This window comes from Chiloscyllium plagiosum, unplaced genomic scaffold (genome assembly GCF_037043375.1).
Source record: "Chiloscyllium plagiosum isolate Xiang-an unplaced genomic scaffold, Cpla_swu_hap1 HiC_scaffold_4, whole genome shotgun sequence".
NCBI lineage: Eukaryota > Metazoa > Chordata > Chondrichthyes > Orectolobiformes > Hemiscylliidae > Chiloscyllium > Chiloscyllium plagiosum.
In genome coordinates this window covers 147645843-147670788 of record NW_028270142.1, presented here as the reverse complement: position 1 = coordinate 147670788, position 24946 = coordinate 147645843, and the positions used below count along the sequence as shown (strand labels likewise).

The 24946-nt window shown below is 43.7% G+C and overlaps 1 protein-coding gene across 1 annotated transcript in view; it reads left to right on the top strand.

Moving 5' to 3' along the window:
- Positions 1 to 19720, top strand: part of abcf2a (ATP binding cassette subfamily F member 2a) — a 44815-nt gene extending 25095 nt beyond the window's left edge. The window contains exons 9-15 of the mRNA XM_043687568.2: positions 797 to 916; positions 2841 to 2930; positions 3106 to 3216; positions 6840 to 6902; positions 10469 to 10597; positions 12301 to 12504; positions 16832 to 19720. Coding sequence (XP_043543503.1) covers positions 797 to 916; positions 2841 to 2930; positions 3106 to 3216; positions 6840 to 6902; positions 10469 to 10597; positions 12301 to 12504; positions 16832 to 16969 — 855 coding nt within the window. The 3' untranslated portion in view covers positions 16970 to 19720. The remainder of the gene's footprint in view (positions 1 to 796; positions 917 to 2840; positions 2931 to 3105; positions 3217 to 6839; positions 6903 to 10468; positions 10598 to 12300; positions 12505 to 16831) is intronic.
- The last annotated feature ends 5226 nt before the right edge of the window (positions 19721 to 24946 follow it).

Sequence of the window (24946 nt, the reverse complement as noted above, 5' to 3'; positions counted from 1 at the left end):
GAATTACCCAGAGTGCTTTTAAGAGGCAATCAACTTACTGCGAGCTGAAGTCATATTAGGACAGCTGATCCCTTTTCCTAAGTTACATTGGTGTACTAGCTGGGTTTTTACAATCAACAGTGGTTACGTATCAGTTATTTACCATGTATTAGATTAGATTACTTACAGTGTGGAAACAGGCCCTTCGGCCCAACAAGTCCACACCGACCCGCCGAAGCATAACCCACCCATACCCCTACATTTACCCCTTACCTAACACTACGGGCAATTTAGCATGGCCAATTCACCTGACCTGCACATCTTTGGACTGTGGGAGGAAACCGGAGCACCCGGAGGAAACCCACGCAAACACGGGGAGAACGTGCAAACTCCACACAGTCAGTCGCCTGAGGCGGGAATTGAACCCGGGTCTCTGACGCTGCGAGGCAGCAGTGCTAACCACTGTACCACCGTGCCGCCCATATCTGCAAACCTTTTACATTACCTGCATTACATTAGCCTGCCTTTTTTAGTCTAGGGTTTCATTGAATTTAAATGTTTCCATATGCTGTGGTGGGATACAAGCCCATGTCCCAAAATGTAGCCTGGGATTCTGGATTACTAGTCCAGTGACATTACTCCTACACCCTCACCTTCCCATCGTCTCATAATTTAACAAATCTCTATCCCCTCAATCTCCTTCTCCTAGGTCAAGTTTTAGATCTCTGACCTAAATGGGAAAGAAAGGTTTGTTGCCCATTGTATTCTCAATAGGTTTGTTGCTTGCTGTCCTCACCTTGCTTTCTTGACTCCCCAGAACTACATTGCCCGCTTTGGACATGGCAGTGCCAAGTTAGCTCGACAAGCTCAGAGTAAAGAGAAGACACTGCAGAAGATGATGGCCTCTGGGCTCACAGAGAAAGTCATCAGCGACAAGGTTTGCACAATGCGTGTACACTGTAAGCGTGGCTAAAAACCTGTGGCGATAGTTTTGTGTCATTGGAATATTGATGGACCGTAACAGCAGCAATTTCATGAGTGGAGATTTTCCCCTTCTAATTCTTGTGTATTGCTCCACCAACCTGATATTTTTCACTTTTAAAAATTTCAAACTTTGTATCCTTGCATTTTGTGACTTCTCAACCTCCCTCGCTGTGAAGTAGCATTTCTTGCAAGGGGTTTAGGTCTTTCCACCTTATCGCAAGCAATTTGTACACTTACAGAATGCAGGATTCTGATATCCTCACTGAGTATGGTCAGGCCTCCAGGGATTGTGCAGTTGCTTGATTGCCATGTTTCAGCACAGTTGGGTAAAAGCACCTCCTGCTGTTAGAACAGGGTCTCGGTAAGTGTTGTCCTTGTCCATTACCTACCGTGACTGAGCAATTAATCAAGGACAGGACGGAGTGGCTGTTTCTTATTTTGGACTTCTGATTCAGTGACACATTGAGGAGAAATGGCTGATTAGGCATTAACTATTTTTTAAAAGTTCTATGCTTGTGTGTCTGTTTTTGGGTTTGCAATGAGGTCATGGCTTAATGGTAATGTTAGCAGTCTAGTAAATCCAGAGTGCTCTGGGAATGCTAAAATTTAAATTAGTAAATTTGATTAACTTAAAAGTTGAAGCTCACTCAGTCTGACATCAAGACCAATATCGATAGATTTTACGGTACAAGTTACATCAAAAGCTATGGAGGTAGTATGGGAAAGAGGTAGATAATTAGTAACAGTCTAGAGTGGCAGTGTAGGCTGCATGGGAGTAAATACCCTACTGCTATGTTTTTCATATCAGTAATAATGATCATGAAGCTATTGTTGCAAAATGCCATCTGGTCCAATAATATCCTTTAGGGAAAGACATCTATCCTTGGTTGATCTGGCTGACACGTAACTCCAGACCGAATGTATGGTGTTTCAAAGTTTGTGCGAAGATTTGTAGCTCGGGTGCTCGTTGTTGTGGTTCTGTTCGCCGAGCTGGACATCATCAGTGCTTGGGAGCCTCCTGCAAAGCGCTTCTTTGATGTTTCCTCCGGTGTTTATAGTGGTCTGTCCCTGCCGCTTCCGGTTGTCAGTTTCAGCTGTCCGCTGTAGTGGTTGGTATATTGGGTCCAGGTCGATGTGTTTGTTGATGGAGTTTGTGGATGAATGCCATGCCTCTAGGAATTCCCTGGCTGTTCTCTGTCTGGCTTTTCACTTGACTGTCCTCGATGGAAATTAGAGTTGCTCAAAGTGCGTCAAAGAATCAAAAGGATCTCTCAATATTTTTAATATGCAGTGACTCCAGTTTTTTATTCAATTCATTCATAGGATGTGGGTGTCACCAGCTGGCCCAGCCATTGATTACCCTTGAACCGAGTGCTAGCTAGACTCTCGGAACTGCTATGTGTCTGATGTTACATGTAGGCCAGACCTGATATAGATGACAGATTTCCTTACATAAACAACATTAGTGAACCAGATTTTTACAACAATTGACAGTAGTTAAATGGTCACTATTAGACTAGTTTTTAATTAAAGTTTTCCTCCTGTCATAGTGAGATTTAAAACTATGTCTCCAGAACATTAGTCTGGATTACTTATTGTAATAACATTGCCACTATGCCACAGCTTCCCCTATGGAGGAAAAACATCTTTCTTTAAAAGCACTGGTTCATGTTGTGTGGATACATGTTATTTAATTCTCTCTCATGTGGTTGATGGGTGTTTGATGTTTGGAAATGGCGCTGGGTCAGCGCAATCTGTACGCCCCCCACCCACCCTGTCTCCCTTCTGGCAAGAGCTGTAGGATGAGTATACTCTGGTTGTGTTGGCATTTCTTACAGTTCTAATGTTCTAATCCATTATCTGTATTTTCCTTGCAGACATTGTCATTCTGCTTCCCCTCCTGTGGGAAGATTCCTCCTCCTGTTATCATGGTACAGAATGTAAGCTTCAAGTACACTAAGGATGGGGTAAGTCATTGAGGAAGGGCTGCTGCTGTGTAGGCAGTGAGCAATGGAGTCTGGGTGCATTCTTTTGAGCTTGGGGTAAAATCTTGGAGGCTGGCAACAAAGGAGGGATGAGGGGACAGAGATTAGAATTTTGAAAGAAGTGGGAATTCTGATTATTGTCTAATTTCTTTTCCAGCCGTTGATCTATCGAAATTTGGAGTTTGGTATTGATTTGGACACCAGGGTGGCCCTGGTTGGGCCAAATGGAGCTGGAAAGTCTACCTTACTGAAACTACTGGCAGGTGATGTGAGTATCTTGTGGGAGCCAATGTGAGGCTATGTGGAAACTTGACGTGGTGTTTGTCGTCTTTCTCACTGACTGTGGGTAGAGGTGTTCCTCTTGTATCTGTGTTTGTTGCAGATTTATCAGTAGATGCTAATTCCTGTGATAGCTCACCAGCTCCATCGTTATACCTTAGGATTGTTAGGATTTATGTCAGGTCTGGCCTACATTTAACACCAAACACATAGCAACGTGGTTGACCCAGCAGTTCTGAGAGTCAAGTGCATAGTTCCTGTCAAATATGACTATGACTTAAATATCAGGCAGTAGGGAACCCCCCCACCCTTAAGTAAACCTTGGCCGTTAATTCCAATATCAGCTTTGAAAAACTAATGAGCAGGTTGGAATAGGCTGTGGAGAACACTGACTGTTCCCATTCCAGGTTTTCAATGTTGTGGATAAAGCAGGAACAGGTACAGACTCTGATATGAAAGGGAAAAAGCGCAAAGAACTGCAGATGCTAGAAATCAGAAATTGCTGGGAAAATGCAGGAGATCTGGCAGCATCTGTGAAGAGAAATCAGAGTTAATGTGACCCTTCATTTAACGTCCGGGTGACTCATCGGAGCTGATTGTAGCAAGGAAAAGGTTGGCACATATGCTGAAGACCGGGAGTGGGGACGAGTAAAGCATAGGTAGAAATGAAGCCAGAGAGAGAACAACAGTTGGACAGACAAAGAAATGGATAAAGGTTAGCATGGGCTAATTGGGACCATTGGAAGCTGCCAATGCGATTGTGGTAGCACCCCTTGTGATGACAAGGCCTGGGAGGGTTGGGGTAACCTGAGAAGTGTGTCTGGGGCCTTGGGTAATGAAGTTGGGGGGAGAAGTAAACATTGCATGGGGAGGTGTCATGGCTTGTGGGGAGGAGTGGACCAAATTATTCGAGAGGGAACCATGCCTGAAACAGACTGACAAGGAATGGGAGGGGAATATGTGTCGAGAGGCGACAGAAATGGCGATACATAGTCCTTATGATGCAGATGCTGGTGGGAGAGTAGATGAGGACCAGGAGACCCAATTACTTTTGTGGAAAGCAAGAGGGGGCAGGAGTGAGGGCCAAAGTGCAGGAGATGGATCAGATGTGGCTGAGGGCCCTATCAACCACGGTAGTGGAGAATCCTCAGTTAAGGAAAACCGTGGATGTTTTGGAGGCTCCCTTGTTGATGTTGGTATCATCAGAACAGATGCGATGGAAATGGAGGAATTGTACAATAGAATGGAGTCTTTAAAGGAAGCTGGATGTGTAGTCAAAGTAACTGTGAGAGTCAGTGAGTTTATGGTGGATATTGATGGCCAGCCTATCCCAAGAAATGGGAACAGATATCTAGGAAGGAAGTGGAGGAGTCAGAGATGGAGCGGCTGAAGTTGAAAGCAGGGTGGAAATTGGAAGCAAGACAGATAAATCTATTTCAATTCCAGACAAGAGAGGGGAGCAGCACCGATGTACTGGAGAAAGAGTTGAGCGGGTGCCAGAGTAGGACTGGAACAAGGAATGTTCCATGTGTCCCACAAAGAACAGGCCTACATCGGGCCCATGTGGGTACCCATGGCCACACCTTTCCCCTGAAGAAAGTGGAGTATTTAAAGAAGTTGTTCAAAGTGAGGATGAGCTCGACCAGGTTGTGGATGGTGCTGGTGGTGGTGGTTGAAGACTGTTCAGGCCATTTTTCCAGGAAGTAACAGAGAGCCCTGAGATCTTGGGTGTGTAAAGGAATTGCCTGTCCACAGTGAAGAGGAGGGGGCTGGAGCCCATGACCTGGAAATGCTGAAACTGATGTAAAGCATCACCGGAATTGCAGGTGTAAGTGGGAAGGGGCTGGACAAGGGGTGGAAAATCGAGTCAAGTTAGCAAGAGATGAGTCCTGTCAGGGAGGAGAGCACAGAAATAATGGGTCAGCCCATTCAATTCCGTTTGTGGAACTTGGAAAGGAGGTAGAAGTGTGCTGTGCGAGGTTGGGACACTATGAACTTGGGAGGGTCTTGGGGAGTGATCACTGGATGAAATGAGAATTGTAACTGTTGTGAACACAATGGCCTGATGCTCCATGTTGGGGTCTTGGTTCAGGGAGAGATAGGAGGAAACATCCGCAAGCTGACACTTAGCTTCTGCAATGTAGAGGTCAGTATCCAGACAACAACAGCATCATGCTTAGTCGTCAGGCCTGTTTACAAAGTTGGATCCGAGATCGTGGAGTGCTGTCAGTTCAAAGGGAGATGGGTTGGAACGGGTAAAGGGGAGAAATTGAGGTGACCAGTGGTCACGTCTACTATTCTCTGAACAGGTAGAGTTCAGGTAAAAGGTCAGAGGGAGGGGTCCAAGTGGAGGAAGTGTTGGAGATTGTTGAAAGAGTCTTTGGTTGAGGGAGAGGACATCTTTTCCACAGAAAAGGGCATGGGGCAAAAATGATGGGAGAAGAGTTCGACATCATGTCATTCCTGACATCCATCGAGATGGGGGTGTGTACAGAACATTTAACATTAGTGAGCAGAAAATCAGAAGGATTGTAAATATTCAACAGAAGGGGTTGGGAGAGGGGATGGACTCAGAGGCTGAGGGAGGGGAGCAAGGTTCCAGAGGGGTGAGGGAATGAGTTGGATGATCAGCCATAATAATATTGAGTGGTAGAACAGGCTTGCAGGGCTGAATGGCCCACTGCTATTTTCTAAGTTTCCATTTTAAAAAGTCCTGAAGACAGAAAGGTTCTATTGATTATTGCAAAACCAATATTGTACAAAAGCTGACCTCTGTCCAATTCCAAAATTAGAATTCAGCTAATTGGACATGCCCAGTTTGTCACAGAAATAAACTTACTGACGGGGTATTGGCAAGTTCCACTGACTGATAGAAATTGTTATTTCTTTAGTTCTGTAACACCTGTTGAAAGGAAATAGCTACTTCAGAGACACTGCTTGGGTCAAGATGTTAACTAGTGAATGAAAGACATTGTAGGTGTGCAAACAGGCCTCTTTCAGCAGCAAAAAAACCTTTAACAACTCCACTCCTGTTGTCCAGAAAACTATTCCCTCCCCATTTTCTCCCATCTCTCTTTCTATCCTTAATACCCTTGTCTGTGTGTATGTTTCTGTATGGAAATTTTAAAAAAACTTTAGGTTACAGATTAGCAATTCAACTTTTCGTTGTCACTGTTAAAAACAGTTTGATTGCAAATGTTAGTTATTTTCTTGTTAATGGTAAAAACCTGGCCTGGAAATTCTTTTAACCTGAATTGGACACTTGGGTAGAACTGAGAAATTCACTAGTTTAATCAAATTTTCATGTTTGTCAACTCCAGAATAGTGGGCCTTGATTTCCAGCCTACTGCCAGTGACCCATGACCACCAGCCTCTGGTTAACTCTGGCTGATCTCAGACTCAGTAATTGTTGTGGATGAATATGCTCCACCTTTTGGAGCTCAGCAGGCGTGATCCCAGTGTCAGCTACGTCAGGAAGAATAAGTTTCCCAGTTCAGCTTATAATGTTGTTTTAATTTGCTGACACCTGGTAGTGTAATAACATTGACTGAACCTGCTGCAATCTTGATTCTGCACTGAATTTTTTGTCTCTACACCTGTTCCTTTATGTAGCTCTTGCCTTGTGACGGAATGGTTCGAAAACACTCACATGTCAAGATTGGACGATACCACCAGGTAACTTTTATTTCCTCTTCCCTTCTCCAGTTTCCCACTATCAACACTGGGACTAGGCAAGCAGGTCACCATTAAGCTGGTGGGTAATAAGTGTGGTATTGTCCTGTGTCTCCCACTTCATTGGAACAAATGCAAAATAAGTGCACTCACTGACCTGAGGGATATACCTGATGAATATTAAACAAATGTTTGCCCTTCCTTTAGAGATTAATTTATCTCTGAATTTGGGTTTGTAACTGTCCGGCACCAGCAGCAGCAGAAGAGGTTATTTGGCGCATCAAGTATATTCTGGCTCTTAGAGGATTGATGAGGGCAGAGCAGTAGATGTGATCTATATGGACTTCAGTAAGGCATTTGACAAGGTTCTCCATGGGAGACTGATCAGCAAGGTTAGATCTCATGGAATACAGGGAGAACTAGCCATTTGGATACAGAACTGGCTCAAAGGTAGAAGACAGAGGGTGGTGGTGGAGGGTTGTTTTTCAGACTGGAGGCCTGTGACCAGTGGAGTGCTACAAGAATCGGTGCTCGCTCCTCTACTTTTTGTCATTTTAAAAAAAAAAGGTTTGGATGCGAGCATAAGAGGTACAGTTAGTAAGTTTGCAGATGACACCAAAATTGGAGGTGTTGTGGACAGCGAAAAGGGTTACCTCAGATTACAACAGGATCTGGACCAGATGGGCCAATGGGCTGAGAAGTGGCAGATGGAGTTTATTTCAGATAAATGAGCTGCTGCATTTTGGGAAAGCAAATCTTAGCAGAACTTATACAATTAATGGTAAGGTCTTAGGGAGTGTTGCTGAACAAAGAGACCTTGGAGTGCAGGTTCATAGCTCCTTGAAAGTGGAGTTGCATGTAGATAGGATAGTGAAGAAGGTGTTTGGTATGCTTTCTTTTATTGGTCAGAGTATTGAGTACAGGAAGCTGAGGGGGGACCTTATAGAGGTTCACAAAATAATGAAGGGCATGGATAGGATAAATAGACAAAGTCTTTTCCCTGGGGTCGGGGAGTCCAGAACTAGAGGGCATAGGTTTAGGGTTAGAGGGGAAAGATATAAAAGAGACCTAAGGGGCAACTTTTTCACGCAGAGGGTGGTATGTGTATGGAATGAGCTGCCAGAGGATGTGGTGGAGGCTGGTACAATTGCAACATTTAAGAGGCATTTGGATGGGTATATGAATCGGAATAATTTGGAGAGATATGGGCCAGGTGCTGGCAGGTGGGACTAGATTGGGTTGGGATATCTGGTTGGCATGGACGGGTTGGACTGAAGGGTCTGTTTCCATGCTGTACATCTCTATGGCTATCTAAAGCTGGTAGTACTGCATTGCTCTACCTCCAGGATTCTCTACCAGCTGAGTCTGACCAGATACATCAAGATTTCAGCATGGGCAATAAATGTTCCTCTGCATATGAATGTAAACTAAAATACTAAACATCTTCAGCCCAGTTGCTTATCTGACATGACCAATAAATGAAAAAAAGTCCCTGGTTGGTTTATTGAGGCAGTAGTTTCTTGCTATTTGATTATCTGATGGGCTCCTTTTGTTTATATGTGCCCAGTCCAGTATGGTGACTGGTTTGTTGAGGTAGTTTCATGTCTGCCAAGTGGCACAGGGGACAGACTGCCTTGGTATCGGCAAATGTAACACTCTTGAAGAAAGGAGTGAAACCAAAAGCACAAAATTGTAGGCTAGTTAGTCTGAAGTGTGTCATTAAGAAATGCTAGAATCAATTCTTAAGGTGGGAACAGCAGGACATGCAGAAACTCAGAATGCAAAAAAGTAGATTTGAGGTGTTTTTGTGAAAAGAAAGAAAAGGGCTATTGAGTAAGAAGTAGCATTAGTGTGGACAGATGATTGGTTAGCTAGAGGAAACATTATGGGAATAAATGGATTGTTCTTGGGTAAACAAGCTGTCACTAGTTATGGTACCACCGCATCTGCTCCCTGGCGGACCAATTCCACTGTAGAACATTCCAGATGGCTGCCTCCTTCAAAGACTGCAATTTGCCCCCCCCCACCCCCTCCCTACTACCATGTGGTCCAGCGTATCTCCTTCGCTTCCTGCAACTCTGCCTTGGAACCCCATCCCTCTAATCATAACATGGACAGTTCTCTTTCCCCCACCCCCTCGCCTTCCACCTCACCAACCTCCAGATACATTGCATCATCCCCGCAATTTCTGCCACCTACGAACAAACTCCACCACCAGAAATTGATTTCCTTCCCCACCCCTATCTGCATTCCGCAGAGACCACACCCTCTGCAACTCTCTTGTCAGATCCATGCCTCCCACCACCAGCTCCCTCCTGGCACCTTTCCCTGCCACTGTAAGAAGTGTAAAACCTGCGCTTACACCTCCTCTTCCTCACCTCCGTCCAAGGCACCAAAGGATCCTTCAACATCCAGCAGAAATTCACCTGTACTTGCACATACGTCAGCTATTGTATCTGTTGCATCTGATGTGGTCTCTTCTACAATGGGGAGACAGGAAGTTTGTGAGGCTGGCACAGATTCTTTCTTTTAGCAGTCCTTCAGGATCAAATATAACTTATTTCCATTCCACTTTACACTTACCAACTGTCTCAGGACCCAATTTGTGATCTGCAGACTATGCCATGTAGGGAATGTGGTACGTGAAGGGTCAAGCAGATAGGGCACTTGGAGATTTGTGTGTACCCTCCAGAGATTTACTCTCACTGGGAGAAATGTTTCTTGTGATTTCCTGAATGGATTTAGAGATTTGGACGTTCTCTGTCCCACAACAAGCATGTCTGCCCCATTGAAATCTCTTCAATTGTTATAATAATTGTTGGGAATAATAAAACAATTGGGTCTCCTCTTGAGTCTTTCCTGATAGTTGTAACCATCTATAAGGCGGATTCTGACCTAGTAGCTTTGGAGATTTTGAAAGATCATCAACCTGAAATATTAATAATCTTTTCACAAAAGCTGCTGATCTACTGAGTATTATCAGCAGTTCCTCTTTCGATTTTTGCCTTTTAAAGCTACTAAATTCCAGAGTCATTACTGAATAAACATAGGTTTTAAACAGACAGGTGTAGCCTTGCCTTTAGGTGAAATCACTTTGCTTCCTGTAAGTTGTTTTCATGTTGCTATTTTGGTTTGAGGCGATGAGTGGTTTGGGCTGTGACACATTGACAGTAGGTTTGGGTCACGTATGTTTAATAATGGGTTCCTTCTGAGAGCACGTGAAACACCTTCCAGGTGAGTACTTCACCCACAGGATGGATATTATTCACGCTCATAACTTGGGAGGGTCCTAGCTCATGATGGGGACGGATGGGAGAACAGAATTTCAGGTTCACACATACTGTTGGAGACATGGTCACAATTCTGCTGAGCATTGGCTATTGTTCCAGTGACTCTTCCAGCACTGTTCCACTGTGAAAGAACGAAGACGACCGACTGAAGCAGCTGCTATTGTATTTGGCTTTATCATCAGGAACATGGAACAGAAGAATGTGAGACTCTAGGGATTCCCTTTCTCAGGATTTCTGCTCTCTCTGATATGTTGTACCATCTCCGTCTCTATCCTCTAGCACTTGCAAGACCAGTTAGAGCTGGACCTGTCTCCATTAGAGTACATGATGAAATGCTATCCAGAGATCAAGGAGAAGGAGGAAATGAGGAAGATTATTGGGCGTTACGGGCTCTCAGGAAAACAGCAGGTAGGTGTGCTGTGCAGGTCAGTCCTGGGGACGTTAGGGAGTTTGTCATGGATCCTGGGGGTTGATGGGTACTTTTTGGGGGTTGGAGATGGGAGTGCTGGATATGTGTGCTTGCATTTGACATCAGTAAAGTCTAAATCTATTCTCCAGAGATTTAACTTCCCCTTCAAACAACAGCTGTCAATTTGAGTAATCTGCAGTGATACCTTGTACAAAGCAAGATGGCTGTGGTGGTTGGAGTTCTTCAGGGATGTGTCCTTGTTCCAATCATCTTCAGTGGCTTCATCAATGATCTCTATTCATTGTAAGTTTAGAAGTGGGGATGTTTGCTGGTGATTGCATGATGTTCACCATATGTGACACCTTCCAAACCCACTACTAGTTCCATCTAGAAAGATAAGGGCAACAGAAAAATCATCTGCAAGTTTCCCTCCAAGCCACTCACCATCTCAGCTTGGAAATTTATCACTGTTCCTTCAGTGTCACTGGGTCAAAATTTTGGAACATTCTCCCATGCAGCATTAGGGGGTCTACCTACACCATATGGACTGCAGCAGCACAACAGCACACACTCGAGCAACTAGGGACAGGCAATAAATGCTGACCCAGCCAGTGGCTCCTGCATCCCATCAATGTACAAGGAAAAGACACACCTGCTTTAAAGCAGCTGTTTCCTTTTGAGGGTTTTATGAGGGATTGCATGTTGTGGGGATAAATGGAAAGGGGGATGAGAAGGTTTAATCGGAATTGAATTTCTCTGGCTTACTGGCCTCCTACAGCATAATAATAAATCAGCATATCTGCACCTGCTCTATGACGGCGTGTTTAATTTGTGCCATTCTCCTGCCTTCTCCCTGTAACCATGGAGACTGTTCCTTTTCAGTAACAGCTCTGTGATTCTAATTCCCTTTTAAAAGCCTTGATTGAACCTGCATGCCAGACCTTAACCATCACTGTGTGACAAAGCTTTTCTTTGTGCCATTTTTGCCAATTAGCTTATATTTGTACCTTGTTCTGGATTCATCCACTGGTGGGAACACATACTCCTTGCTACTCTGTCCAGACTCCTTTGAAAGCCTCTATCAAATTTCCTCCAAATGTTTGCTTCTGTTTGGAGAGCAGGCTTAGATTGTCCACATTCTTGGGAAACCTTTCTGCACTGTCCAATGCTACCTTATCCTTTTTAATTTTAAGCTTGTTTTTCAAAGTGATGGCGGGAGTCTCACTGAGCTACCAACTTCCTGCTGTCTCCAGGTTGTTCACCTTTCTATTAGAGAAATTAAATTTATTTTTGGAGGAGGATGGAGTAAGTATGCATGTGTGGTGAGTAGTGGGGTTGTGGTGCGCACGTTTAGGACTGAGGGAGTCAGGAACACTTGTATACCATACTGAGGGTTCCTGACCATTGGTGATGCAGGTCTTTCACTCCTGCCATTACATAGCTGGTGAATCTCCATCCTGGCAAATGCAATTCAGATAGGGTCATTCTGGTACTTTGTGCCCTAATACATTTGTGGTATTGCTTTACCTTGACCAGTATTTTGCATTTGATGTGGCACAGGAAATCATTAATTATAAGAACTGGATATTTATCATGCGGGTGCAGAATTGGTTTAAGAGAATCCTTGTTGGGATTAGGGAAGCTGAACCCAGTGTGTGCCATTCTCTTTGGAGAGCACTGACGCTGTTTGTTTGTATTCCAGGTAAGCCCAATCCGGAATCTCTCTGATGGACAGAAATGCCGCGTATGCTTTGCCTGGTTGGCTTGGCAAACCCCACACATGCTTTTCCTTGATGAACCTACAAACCATCTGGACATTGAAACCATTGATGCCCTGGCTGATGCCATCAATGAGTTTGAGGGTGGAATGATGCTCGTCAGCCATGATTTCAGGCTCATTCAACAGGTAAATGGCACATCGAATGGTGCTTTATTCTCTCTCTTCTACTTGAAAGGTTGGCACCTTCGGGTTATGGGTTAGATTTGAGAGGTGGAATGTTTGGTCTGTCTTCCATTCAAATGGAATGTGGCCTTTATTGCAAAAGGGATCTCGTACAAAAGTAGGGATATCGTTCTATGTCTGTTTGGGCCTGTGTGAAGTCCTGTCTCATACTAAGTATAGGAGAAAGTGAGGTCTGCAGATGCTGGAGATCAGAGCTGGAAATGTGTTGCTGGAAAAGCACAGCAGGTCAGGCAGCATCCAGGGAACAGGAGAATCGACGTTTCGGGCATAAGCCCTTCTTCAGGAATGGGGAAAGTTTGTCCAGCAGGCTAAGATAAAAGGTAGGGAGGAGGGACTTGGGAGAGGGGCATCGGAAATGTGATAGGTGGAAAGAGGTCAAGGTGAGGGTGATAGGTCAGACTGGGGTGGGGGCGGAGAGGTCGGGAAGAAGATCTCAGGTTAGGAAGGCGGTGCTGAATTTGATGGATTTGACTGAGACCGGGTGGGGGGAGGGGAAATGAGGAAACTGGTGAAATCCGAGTTCATCCCTTGTGGTTGGAGGGTTCCTAGCCGGAAGATGAGGCGTTCTTCCTCCAACCGTCGTTTTGTTGTGGTCTGACGTTGGAGGAGTCCAAAGACCTGCATATCCTTGGTGGAGTGGGAGGGGGAATTGAAATGTTGAGCTACAGGGTGGTTGGGTTGGTTGGTCCGGGTGTCCCAGAGGTGTTCTCTGAAACGCTCCGCAAGTAGCCGGCCTGTCTCCCCAATATAGAGGAGGCCACATCGGGTGCAGAGGATGCAATAGATGATATGTGTGGAGTTGCAGGTGAATCTGTGGCGGATATGGAAGTTTCCTTTGGGGCCTTGGAGGGAGGTGTGGGCGCAAGTCTTGCACCTCCTGCGGTTGCAGGGGAAGGTGCCGGGAGTGGAGGTTGGGTTGGTGGGGGGTGTGGATCTGACGAGGGAGTCACAGAGGGAGTGGTCTTTACGGAATGCTGATAGGTGAGGGGAGGGAAATATATCCTTGGTGGTGGGGTCCATTTGGAGGTAACGGAAATGACGGCGGATGATGCGCTGTACATGGACGCGGTTGGAGGAAGAACGCCTCATCTTCCGCCTGGGAACCCTCCAACCACAAGGGATGAACTCGGATTTCACCAGTTTCCTCATTTCCCCTCCCCCCACCCTGTCTCAGTCAAATCCATCAAATTCAGCACCGCCTTCCTAACCTGAGATCTTCTTCCCGACCTCTCCGCCCCCACCCCAGTCTGACCTATCACCCTCACCTTGACCTCTTTCCACCTATCACATTTCCGACGCCCCTCTCCCAAGTCCCTCCTCCCTACTTTTATCTTAGCCTGCTGGACAAACTTTCCCATTCCTGAAGAAGGGCTTATGCCCGAAACGTCGATTCTCCTGTTCCCTGGATGCTGCCTGACATGCTGCGCTTTTTCATACTAAGTATAGTTTTGCCTCCTTACTTGAGGAGGGACAGACTTACATTAGGTCAGTTCAGAAGGTTTACCTGACTCCTTCTTGGGATGAAAGGACTTAAAATTCTCTTAGTGTTTGGAAGAATGAGTAGTGATCTCTTTGTGTAAGATTCTGAAAGGACTGGATAGGGTGAATGTGGAGAAGATGTTTTCCCTTGTGCTGGTGTGTAGAACTAGGGGGCACAGTTTAAAACCAGGGGATTGCGGAGTATTTCTGTCTGACCGTGCTTAATTTGTGGAATTGTCTTCCCCAAAGAGCAGTGGAGGCTTTGTCACTGAACACATTCCAGGCCGGGTTAGTTTTTTGATTGAAGCGGTCAAGGGAAGGGGGACTGAAAGTCGAGCTGAGGCTGCAATTAGATTAGCCATGATCTGACTGAATGGTGTTTGCCTGCTCCTAATTCTTGCCTCAGGTGTTGAGATTGTGTTGAAAACCACTGGTGTAAAGTGGAAAGATTCTTGGTAATTTGGATGTGCAAGGGGATCTTGGACTCCATGTACATAGATCCCTGAAAGTTGCCACCCAGGTTGATAGTGCTGCTAAGAAGGCATACAGTATGTTAGGTTTCATTAGTAGAGGGAGTGTGTTCCGGAGCCATAATGTCGTATTGCAACTATACAAAACACTAGTGCGGCCGCATTTGGAATATTATGTACAGTTCTGGTAGCCCCGTTACAGGAATTATGTGGGAGCATTGAAAAAGGTGCAGAGGAGATTTACCAGGATGTTGCCTGGTCTGGAGGGAAGGTCTTATGAAAGGCTGAGACACTTGGGTCTGTTCTCATTGACAGAAGAAGGCTAAGAGGAGATTTGATAGAGACATACAAGATGATCAAAGGATTAGATAGGGTAGATAGTGAAAGTCTTTTTCCTAGGATGATGACGTCAGTTGTATGAGGGGGCGTAACTACAAATTGAGGGGTGATAGATTTTAGACAGATGTCAGAGGCAGGTTCTTTACTCAGAGTGGTAAGGGTATGGAATGCCCTTTCTGCTAACATAGTTAACTCAGTCACAGTAGGGAGATTTAAACAATCCTTGGATAAGCACATGGATGATGCCGATGGGATAGTGTAGAGGGATGGGCTTAGATTAGTTTGCAGGTCGGTGCAACAATACAGTTCTGCACTGTATTGTTCTGTGTTCTGTATTCATTCGCATAAATAAATAGCTTTGTTTATGTAGCTACATTAATGTAATAAAGCCCTGCAAGATCCTATATATTAATGTTTATAAAACTACTCATTGGTAATGAGTTTTGTCATAGTATTACTGATCAGAGTTCACAGTAGGTACCTGGCTGTGCAAGTCTGCATTGGAGATGGCACAGAGTAGAGCCATAATGTGTAATAAGAAAAGTTAGAGTTGCATGAGCAGTACAGTGTGAGCAGGGTTTAAAGGTTGAAAGTGATAGCACTGTGGAACAGTGGGTTGAGGGCAGATTTAATAGAGGTGTACAAGGTGAATGCGATTGGTAATGGTTGGAATTTGCCAAGGATTATGGAAGTGATGGATGCACAACTGGCTTTGATGGTAAGAAGCAGAAGGTAATAGTGGAAGGATGCTTGTCCGACTGGAAGCCTGTGACTAGTGGTTATAGTTATTAACTATAGCAATGATTTGGATGAGAATGTACAAGGCACGATTAGTAAGTTTGCTGATGACACTAAAATAGGAGGTATCATGGACAGTGAGGGAGGTTCTCAGAAATTGCAGAAATTGGAGAAGTGGGCTGAGAAATGACAAATGGAGTTTAATATAGATCAGTGTGAGATCTTCTATTTTGGCAGTCAAATCAAGGTAGGAGTTTCACGGTGAATAGTAGGGCCTTAAGGAGTGTAGTGTAACAAAGGGACTTTGGAGTACAGGTTCACAGTTCTCTGCGAGTGGAGTCACAGGTAGACAGAGCAGTAAAGAAGGCTTTTGGAACACTGGCCTTCGGTCAGGGCATTGAGTATAGAAGTTGGGAAGTTATGTTACAGTTGTACAGGATGTTGGTGAAGCTGCACTGAGCATTGTGTTCAGTTTTGGTCACCTTGCTAACATAGGAAGGATATTATTAAACTAGAAAGAGTGCAGAAGAAATTTACAAGGATGTTGCCTGGACTCAATGGTCTGAGTTATAGGGAGAAGTTGAATAAGCTAGCACATTTTTCTTTAGAGCGTAGGAGACTGAAGGGGGTATCTTACAGAAGTGTATAAGATCATGAGAGTCATGGATTCTAAAAGGTCAGTCTTTTGCATGGGATTGGGGAATTGAGGACTAGGAGGCACCAGTTTAAGGTAAAAGGGAACCTGAGGGGCAACGTTTTTTACACAGAGGGTGGTATGCAGAGGACGTGGTTGAGGCAGGTACATTAACAATGTTTAAAAGGCATTTGGACAAATACGTGGATAGGAAACGGTTAGAAGGATATGGGCCCAACGCAAGGGAATGAGGCGAGCGTGGATGGCCATTTTGGTTGGCATGGACCAATTTGGGCCAAAGAGCCTGTCTCTTGCTGTAGGAGTCTATGAACCTATGCATACAAACGATTTATATTAAAAGGAAATTGCTTAGGCATTTAAGCGAAGTAAACTTTGCAGGACGACAGCTATGTAGTGGGGGAATAGAATGAACTGAACTGCTTTATGTGGCCAGCAAACTGAGACTGCATGTGATAAATTTGTATAATGTGTGGAGTTACTGGCATGAGCTGTATTTACCTGTAAATGAATTACCTTTTTCTTCTCTCAACTATTTACTTTAGTTTGTCCGTAACTTTTTTTGGCTGCTAAATTTTGACTTTGCTTTCAGGTTGCTCAGGAGATCTGGGTGTGTGAGAAGCAGACTATCTCCAAGTGGCAAGGGGACATCTTGTCTTACAAGGAACATTTGAAGTCAAAGATGCTTGGTGACAACCCTCAGAACAGCAAGAAGACTCCCAGTGTCTGAAGTATTCTTAATAACTTGGCATCATTGTTAGGAGAAATTCTAAGAACATTACAGATCATCCTTTTAGAATCCAGGCGGCTCAACACAGCAGTATGGGTGTGGCTGAGTTTTAAGCATGCTGGATAATTTAAAAATCAAATTCAAAAAATAAATTGTTGTTCACATATTAGGTTCCTGATCCTCGAGGCTGTAGTTTTCACCTGATTGGGAATAGCAGGTAGGCGTTTTTAAAACTAAAACACAGCCCAATGCTTGCTGCCATCCTCCAGCTAAATATTGAGGAATTTGTCATCTTGGAGCTTACTCTGATGAGTTCGGTGCTGCCAATGTCATCCTTTTGTCTTGCTGCAACAGCACCGCCTTTACAAAACTCGATTCTGTGTAGAAAATCTGACCCGCCTGAAATAACTGGTCCTGCATGAGCCGTCATCCTCTGCTCCACTACTGGAGTTTTGCCCATAGCCATAACCAAGCCTGTCTCCAGGCCTGCTCCCATTCATTAAAGGTTACCAGAAGTGCTGTAAGCTGAGATGTGAATGCTGGGCTACTTTGTGTTCTTCTCATAACCTTGTAGTCTCTTCAGGACTTGGTAGCCAAGCAGAGTTGCCAAGAAACACAGCACCTCTTCCCTGTGCTGGGTCCACAGCTCTTTGCATATGCCATAGGAGCCCAGGTGGGGAGCTGTGCTTACTTAAATCTCTGCTGTAGGGGTTGATTTAGGGTTTTGTGTATGTTTTGAAGAGGACAGCTGCTCTATGTGGCAAATGCATAATGTTAACCCACATTTCCCATTTACTTGTATTTTTATGCTCTGTTTTCTTTGTTCAAATTGCAAGTCGTTCTAAACTTTATCCATCTACAGATGATGGTACTGGTGGTCAGCTCTGATTAAAGGCCAGACTAATGTTATAAATATTGCTAATTTTTGCATTGATACTTGCTGTGTTGTTGGAAAGCCATCAACAGCTTGAATGTAAGGCTTCAGAGAGAAGGTTTAGGAAAGAACCTGGATGGAACTCTTTATTTATTTTGTGTATTATGCACTGAGAGCCTTCACTGTACATAATCCTGGCCTCTATGGCTGACACTGAAGTGCTGTTACTGTGTAACCTTCCAATGGTGAATCTGTTGTCTGTCTTTACTCTGCTCATCCTTTCATTGCAACATGTGAAGCTGTAAGTTGTTTCAAAGACTTGCAGGGTTCAAATCCAAAATACACTGTGTCCCTGAAGAGATTATTGATGTTTGCAGGATTCCTTCCATTTTCACAAGGGATTTGTCGAATTGATTCAGTAACTTGGTGTCACCTTTTGGAGATGCTGGTGTTGGACTGGGGTATACAAAGTTAGAAATCACACAACACCAAGTTATAGTCCAATAGGTTTACTTGGAAGCACTAGATTTCGGAGCGCTGCTCCGAATCACCTGATGAAGGAGCAGTGCTCTGAAAGCTAGTGCTTCCAAATAAACCTGTTGGACTATAACCTGGTGTTGTGTGATTTCTAACTTTGGTGTCACCTGTTAGAGAACCACAATACTTAGGCACTTGGCTTGATGCTGGCAGTACGCTCTGTTCAGTGTGGATTTTCTCAATTCTATGGATGCTGACCTGTTGCAGTATGCGAGGTCCCATTCCATTTATTAATGAGGGTGAGCTGCCAGCCTAGTATTCAGCAGTTGTTTAAGTGCAAGATTCCACCTGCACTGCCTCTAAAGCTGCTCCAGGCTAGGCAGCAGAGGGATCTTAGTGTTATGCATGTTTCCAGTTTGTGGTACCATTGAGAGACTATGATCTCCCATGGCCGATTGGTATAAGAATAGAGAAGGTGGAAGTGTGGGGGTGTCTCATGGGTTATTGTGAATAAGAGACTGAATTTACTTACTTTTCCCCTTGTTAGATGTTGCATGTAGCATTCACACCTCCTCCGATGCTTTTTAAAAATATAAACAGTGATCAACTTTAGCTCAGATGCAAGAGCAACATTTCTGAGTGCACAGTGTGCTGCAAGAGAAGTGGGTGGTGGTTATGAAACCCATCTCTCCATCTTGAATTTCAAAGTTTGTTTCAAAGGTATGGAAATTTCTTCAGTTGTAAGAGTGGAGTTTCCTCATTATTCATCTTAAAAGGTGCTACTATGACCATATTTCCTTAAAATGTGTACATTCAGTGATTGAGAATGTTTCAAATGCTTTTCTTTACCTGACAGGTGCTTTGGAATCTTGAAGTTTGATTGTCACCTTTATGGTCAGCGAATCTTTCTGTCTAGTTTCTCTTCCCATCTCTGTATACATGCTCACACACGGTGGTCCCCAGGGTACCATTCTGCTTTTCTTCCTCTTCCTACCTGATCCCAACTTGTGCTTTAACCCCCTAGTTATAAGAGGGTGGGGCAGCATTCCCTATAGTCAGATGCAATGCACCCTGCAATTACTCCTACCATTGACACATCAGTACTGTACTCTAGTGTTATTGGCAGATCTGTGCCCCTAGTGATACAGTTTAATTGATAGACCTGTTTGGAAGGAGAGAATTATATTTGGTAGATGTGGACATAGCATATCAACTTTTTTTTTTCTGGAATTGCTTGGTTTCTTTGCAATGTAATAATTCATTGAATCTCATTTTGAAAAGTAAATTGCAACTTTTGAATCCCTGAAAGTAAAATGCAACTGATCATCTGGAGACAGAGACTGCAGATTGTTTGGTTCAATGTTATATTTGAGGGAAAATAAAGTTTACTGGAGAGTGTTTCTAATTTTAGTTCATCGTGTGGCTTTTTAAAAATTGTTTACAGGAATTTGTGGGACTGGCTGCAAGTTATGGCTACCAAATCCAATTCTCTGCATGAAGTGAGCAATTTTTAGTGTGATCAATAAGTTGACAGCAAGATATCACATTGTAGCAATGGAAAGAATTGGTCTGAAAGAGACAGTAACACGATTCATTGCCCAATTTTAAATGACTTTTTCACAGGATCTGGGTGCCTTGCTGGGCCAGAATTGATTATTTGTCCCTAATATCTGTGGAGAAGGTGGTGGTGCTGCCTTGAACTGCTGCAATCCATTTCCAATAGATGCACCTACATTTAGGCAGGGTATTCCAAGATTTAACCTATTGACACTGAGGGAATGTTGATGAATTTCCAAGTCAGGATGGTGAGTGGTTTGGAGGAGAACTTGCAGATGGTGATGTTCCTAGGTATCTGCTGTCCTTGTCCTTCTAGATGGAAGTAATTGTGAGTTTAGATAATGCTGTCCCAGGAACCTTGGTTAATTTCTGCAGTGCATCTAAACACTGATCTTACTGAGTGTTGGTGAATGCAGTTAAAGTTGAAGATGTGATGCCAATTAAGTGTGCTGCATTGCCCTGGATGGTGTCAAGCCTGTGTGTTGTTGGAGCTGCACCCATCTGGTCAATCCATCTCAAATCTATTGTAGCTGTAACCAGTCCTGTGTAGCTTCATGTGGTTTATAGCCAAGTGTGCAAGCTAAGATTACAGAGGTTCACTTCGATTCTAAATATTGTGTATAAACTTATAACTGCATGTGTTACAGGTACAGAATTGAATCTTTAATTTATTTAGAATTACGTGTGGTCTAATTATTTTGCATTTGTCCCAGGAAGGCAGTGGCATTGTGGTAATGTCACTAGGTGAGTAGTCTAGAACCCCCAGGATAATGTTCTAGGGACATGGGTTCAATTCTCTCAAGGAAGAAAAGTCTGTTATGGATGCCTGATCTGGCCTACATGTGAGTTCAGACCCATTGCAATGAGGGTGACTTAATTGCCCTCAGGACAGTTAGAGATGGGCAATAGTGCTGGCATAGCTTTCTCATCACAAAGTTACAAGGATTCTTCAATGAGTTTTGATGTTTCAGGTTCTGATGTAGTTATGCCCCTTGTATTCACCTGCATTTGCAGTAAGCTAGAGACTAAGATGTGGATGCTTGTGGGACCATTGCATGGTTTGTGTCCTGGATTTCCATAGTATAAAAATTGGAGCAAGAATAGACCCATCAAACATGCGCTGCAGGCTCAATGTGATCATGCATGATCTTGAGCTTCATCTCCATTTTCCCAACTATTCCCCTTGATTCTCTGAGATGCCAAACATGTGTTTAACTTGGATGGGGATCCAACCAGGGATTAGACTAGATTGGACATGGTCATGTGGAATGCGACAGGTGTAATAAATGACATGAATAAAAAGATCCCTAAAAGTCTGATCATAACACAGCAGAAATTAGCATTCAATTTCAGATTGAGAAACTTGGGTCAGAAACAATTGTTCTAAATTTAAATAAAAGGAGTATGTGGGAATGATGGCAAAGCACCACCGTCTGTGGAAAAAGTTGCCCCTCTGGTCCCTTTTAAGTCCTTCCCTTTTCACCCTAAACCTAAAGCCCTAAAGTTTTGGACTCCTCTACCCTGGGGAAAAGACCTTTGCTATTCACCTTATTTATGCCCCTCGTGTTTTTATAAACTGTATAAAGTCACCCCTCAACCTCCTACATTCCAGGGAAATGTGTCCCTGCCTATCCAACCTCTCCTTATAATTCAAACCCCCCAGTCTCGGTAACATCTATCTTGCACCCTTTTCAGTTTAATAACATCCTTCTTATAGCAGGGCAACCAGAATTTGTACTCCACATGTTGACTTAACAATATCTTGTCTAGCTGTAATGTAACATCCCAACTCCTGTACTCAATGGTCTAAGCAATGAAGGCAAGCATTTCAAACACCACCACCAACCTGTCTGCCTGTGATGCCGCTTTCAAGGAAGATGTACCTGCACTCCTCGGTCTCTTTTCAACAACACTCCCCAGGACCATTAAATGCACAAGTCCTGACCTGATTTGTCTTTAACAAAATGTATGGCTTCAAGAAGAAATCATGCCTGAAATTCATGAGAATTATTTGAGCTAGCAAGCAGGATAAATAAAGGGGAGCAAGTAAATATCAATTTGGGTTTCCAAAAACCACTGAGCCATCGTGCCGCCCAACATGGATAGAAGATCGGCTAACTAACACAAGAGGAGAATTTTCAAAACGGCAACCTGTAACCAGTGGAGTGTGCCAGGTATCAATGTTGGAACCACAATTATTTACAATTTACAATATTGTCTCAGATGAGGAAAGTTCAAGGTGGGAGAAAAATAGGGAAGACAAGTCGTGAGGGTAACATGATTATAGAGGGATACAAAAAGATGAAGCAAGTGGGCAAAAACTTGGCAGATAGAGTATGATGTGGAAAATGAGGTTAATCAATTGAACAAAAACAAGAGCTGAATATTCAAAGTACAGTTCTGTTAAAGAGATGATTAGTGGTTTAACCTGAAGGTCATTATTGCCTCTGGCAAGGAGAGAGAATGAGGAAGAGAATTCTTTATGGTAACCTCAATTGCTTCTAGGAATTGAGCCTATGCTGATGGTGGTACTCTGCATTGCAAACCAACCATCCAGCCAACTGAACTAACCAACCTCGTTTGTCAGCTGAATTATATTTAACTGGAGAAAGGCTGTAGCACAGAAGGATTTGGGAATCTGAGTATATGAATCACAAAATGCTAGGATGCTGGTTCAGCGGTAATAGGGAAAAGCAAATGAGGAGGCAATGGCCTCGTGGTATTGTTAATCCAGAGACCCAGATAATGTTTTGGGGACCTGGGTTTGAATCCTGTCATGGCAGATGGTGGATTTTGAATTCAATTTAAAAAATCCTGAGTGTCAGGAAAAAGCCTATCTGGTTCACTAATGTCCTTTAGGGAAAGAAACTGCCATCCTTACCTGGTCTGGCCTGCATGTGACTCCAGACTCTCAGCAATGTGGTTGACTCTTAACAGGCCTCTGGGCAATTGGGGATGGGAAATAAATGCTGCCCATTCAGCGACCCCCTCATCCTGTGAATGAATTTTTAAAAATAGAATGTTGGCTTTTATTTCAAAAGAAATGGGGTACAAAAGTAGGGAGATTTTGCTAAAACTAGAAAAGGCACAAGTCAAACCACAGCTGGAATGTACTATGAACAGGTTTGGTCTCCTTATCTAAGGAAAGATATAGTGATGTTAGGTGCAGCCCAGAGAAGATTCACTAGATTGATACCAGGTAAAGAGGGACTGTCCACATGAGGAGAGGTTGAGCAGGTTGGTCTTGCACTCATTGGAGTTCAGAAGAATGAGAGGAGATCTTCTTGAAATATGATTCTTATGGGGTAGATGCAGAGAGATTGTTTTCCCATTGTGGGAGAATCTAGGACCAGGCAGCATATTTGCAGCAAAAGGAGTTTCATTTTTCAGAGACACAGGAGGAATTTTGCCGGAGGGTTGTGGAGTTCTTTAACATTGAGGGCTCTTGGCTGGGTGGTTAAGTATATTGAAGGCTGAGAGCTTTCATTTTTAATTAGTAAAGGAATTGAGGCTTATGAGGGAGACTCAGCAAAGTGGAGTTGAAGATTATTAGATCAGCCATGACCTCATTGAATAGCAGTTACCTTCATGGCCTGAATGGCTGCCTTTTGCTCCTCATGATGGTCTAATGGATAAACAGGGCTGATGTGATTTAGGAGAAGGCCTGCAGCCCAAAGCCTTGGGATAAGCAGGAAATGCAGTCTTGTTTGTGTCCCTCACACCTGTAAAATGTTTTTTGAATGAGAGAAATGTTACATTATCGTGACAGCAGCAGCAGTGAGGGAACTTGACTGGAGGATGTTGGTAGGGTAGGGAGATTTCAGTAATGAGAGTTGGAAAATGTTTAGAGTGGTTTCCTCAGAACAGAAGGTTAAGAACTGTCCAAACCAAGGTTTTTAAATTAAAGAATTTGGATGGAGTAACTTAGAAAGATTGCTGTCTGACCTGGGCGCTTAAATGAGAGATCAGAATTCAAATCACATTTTTGAGCGGAGTGAAATAATTTATTTTTACTGAGTTGTCAGAATTGGCCCATTCTACAAAAAAGAACAGGAAAATGGATGTCAATTCCATAAATAATTTTATGAAATTAGAATTTTCAGTTTCAATTAGGGAAGATAATCAAAGCGTATTACAGCATAGAAAAAGTTAAAGAATTACAAAAAAACAGGAACCAAGTCAAAGAAATAAGTAAATCAAAGAGCATGATAAAATATTAGTGAGCGAGATAAAAGGAAAACTCAGATATTTTGCCTGTATATAAAGGTAAAAAGGATAGTTAAGGAAAAAGGGGACTTACCTGAGATAAAGAGAACTTGTGGGAAGATGCAGAGGATATGGGAAGAATTTTAAACTAATTATTCATCTGTCTTCCCAAAAGAAAGGAATGATGAGGCTATAATAATCCAAGAGAAGCAGTGTGAAGCATTGGCTAAAACAATGATAGCAAGAGAGGAAGAATGAGAAGAGTTGGTATCCTTGAAAGTGAATATGTTGCCAGGGCTGGATGGATTGTTCCTTAGGATGTTGAAGGAGGTGAGGGAGGACATAGCAGATGATCAGGATTATTTTTTAATCCTTGCCAGACATAGGTGAGGTACTGGAAGACTGAGGAATGTTAATGAGGTTCAGCTTCAAAAGGGCAGAAAGGAAGTGCCAAAATGTTGTGGTTCTGTTCACCGAGCTGGGAATTTGTGTTGCAGACGTTTCGTCCCCTGTCTAGGTGACATCCTCAGTGCTTGGGAGCCTCCTGTGAAGCGCTTCTGTGGTGTTTCCTCCGGCATTTGTAGTGGTTTGAATCTGCCGCTTCCGGTTGTCAGTTCCAGCTGTCCGCTGCAGTGGCCGGTATATTGGGTCCAGGTCGATGTGCTTATTGATTGAATCTGTGGATGAGTATTAATCAGATTCAGTCAATAAGCACATCGACCCGGAAGCGGCAGATTCAAACCACTACAAATGCCGGAGGAAAGATCACAGAAGCGCTTCACAGGAGGCTCCCAAGCACTGAGGATGTCACCTAGACAGGGGACGAAATGTCTGCAACGCAAATTCCCAGCTCGGCGAACAGA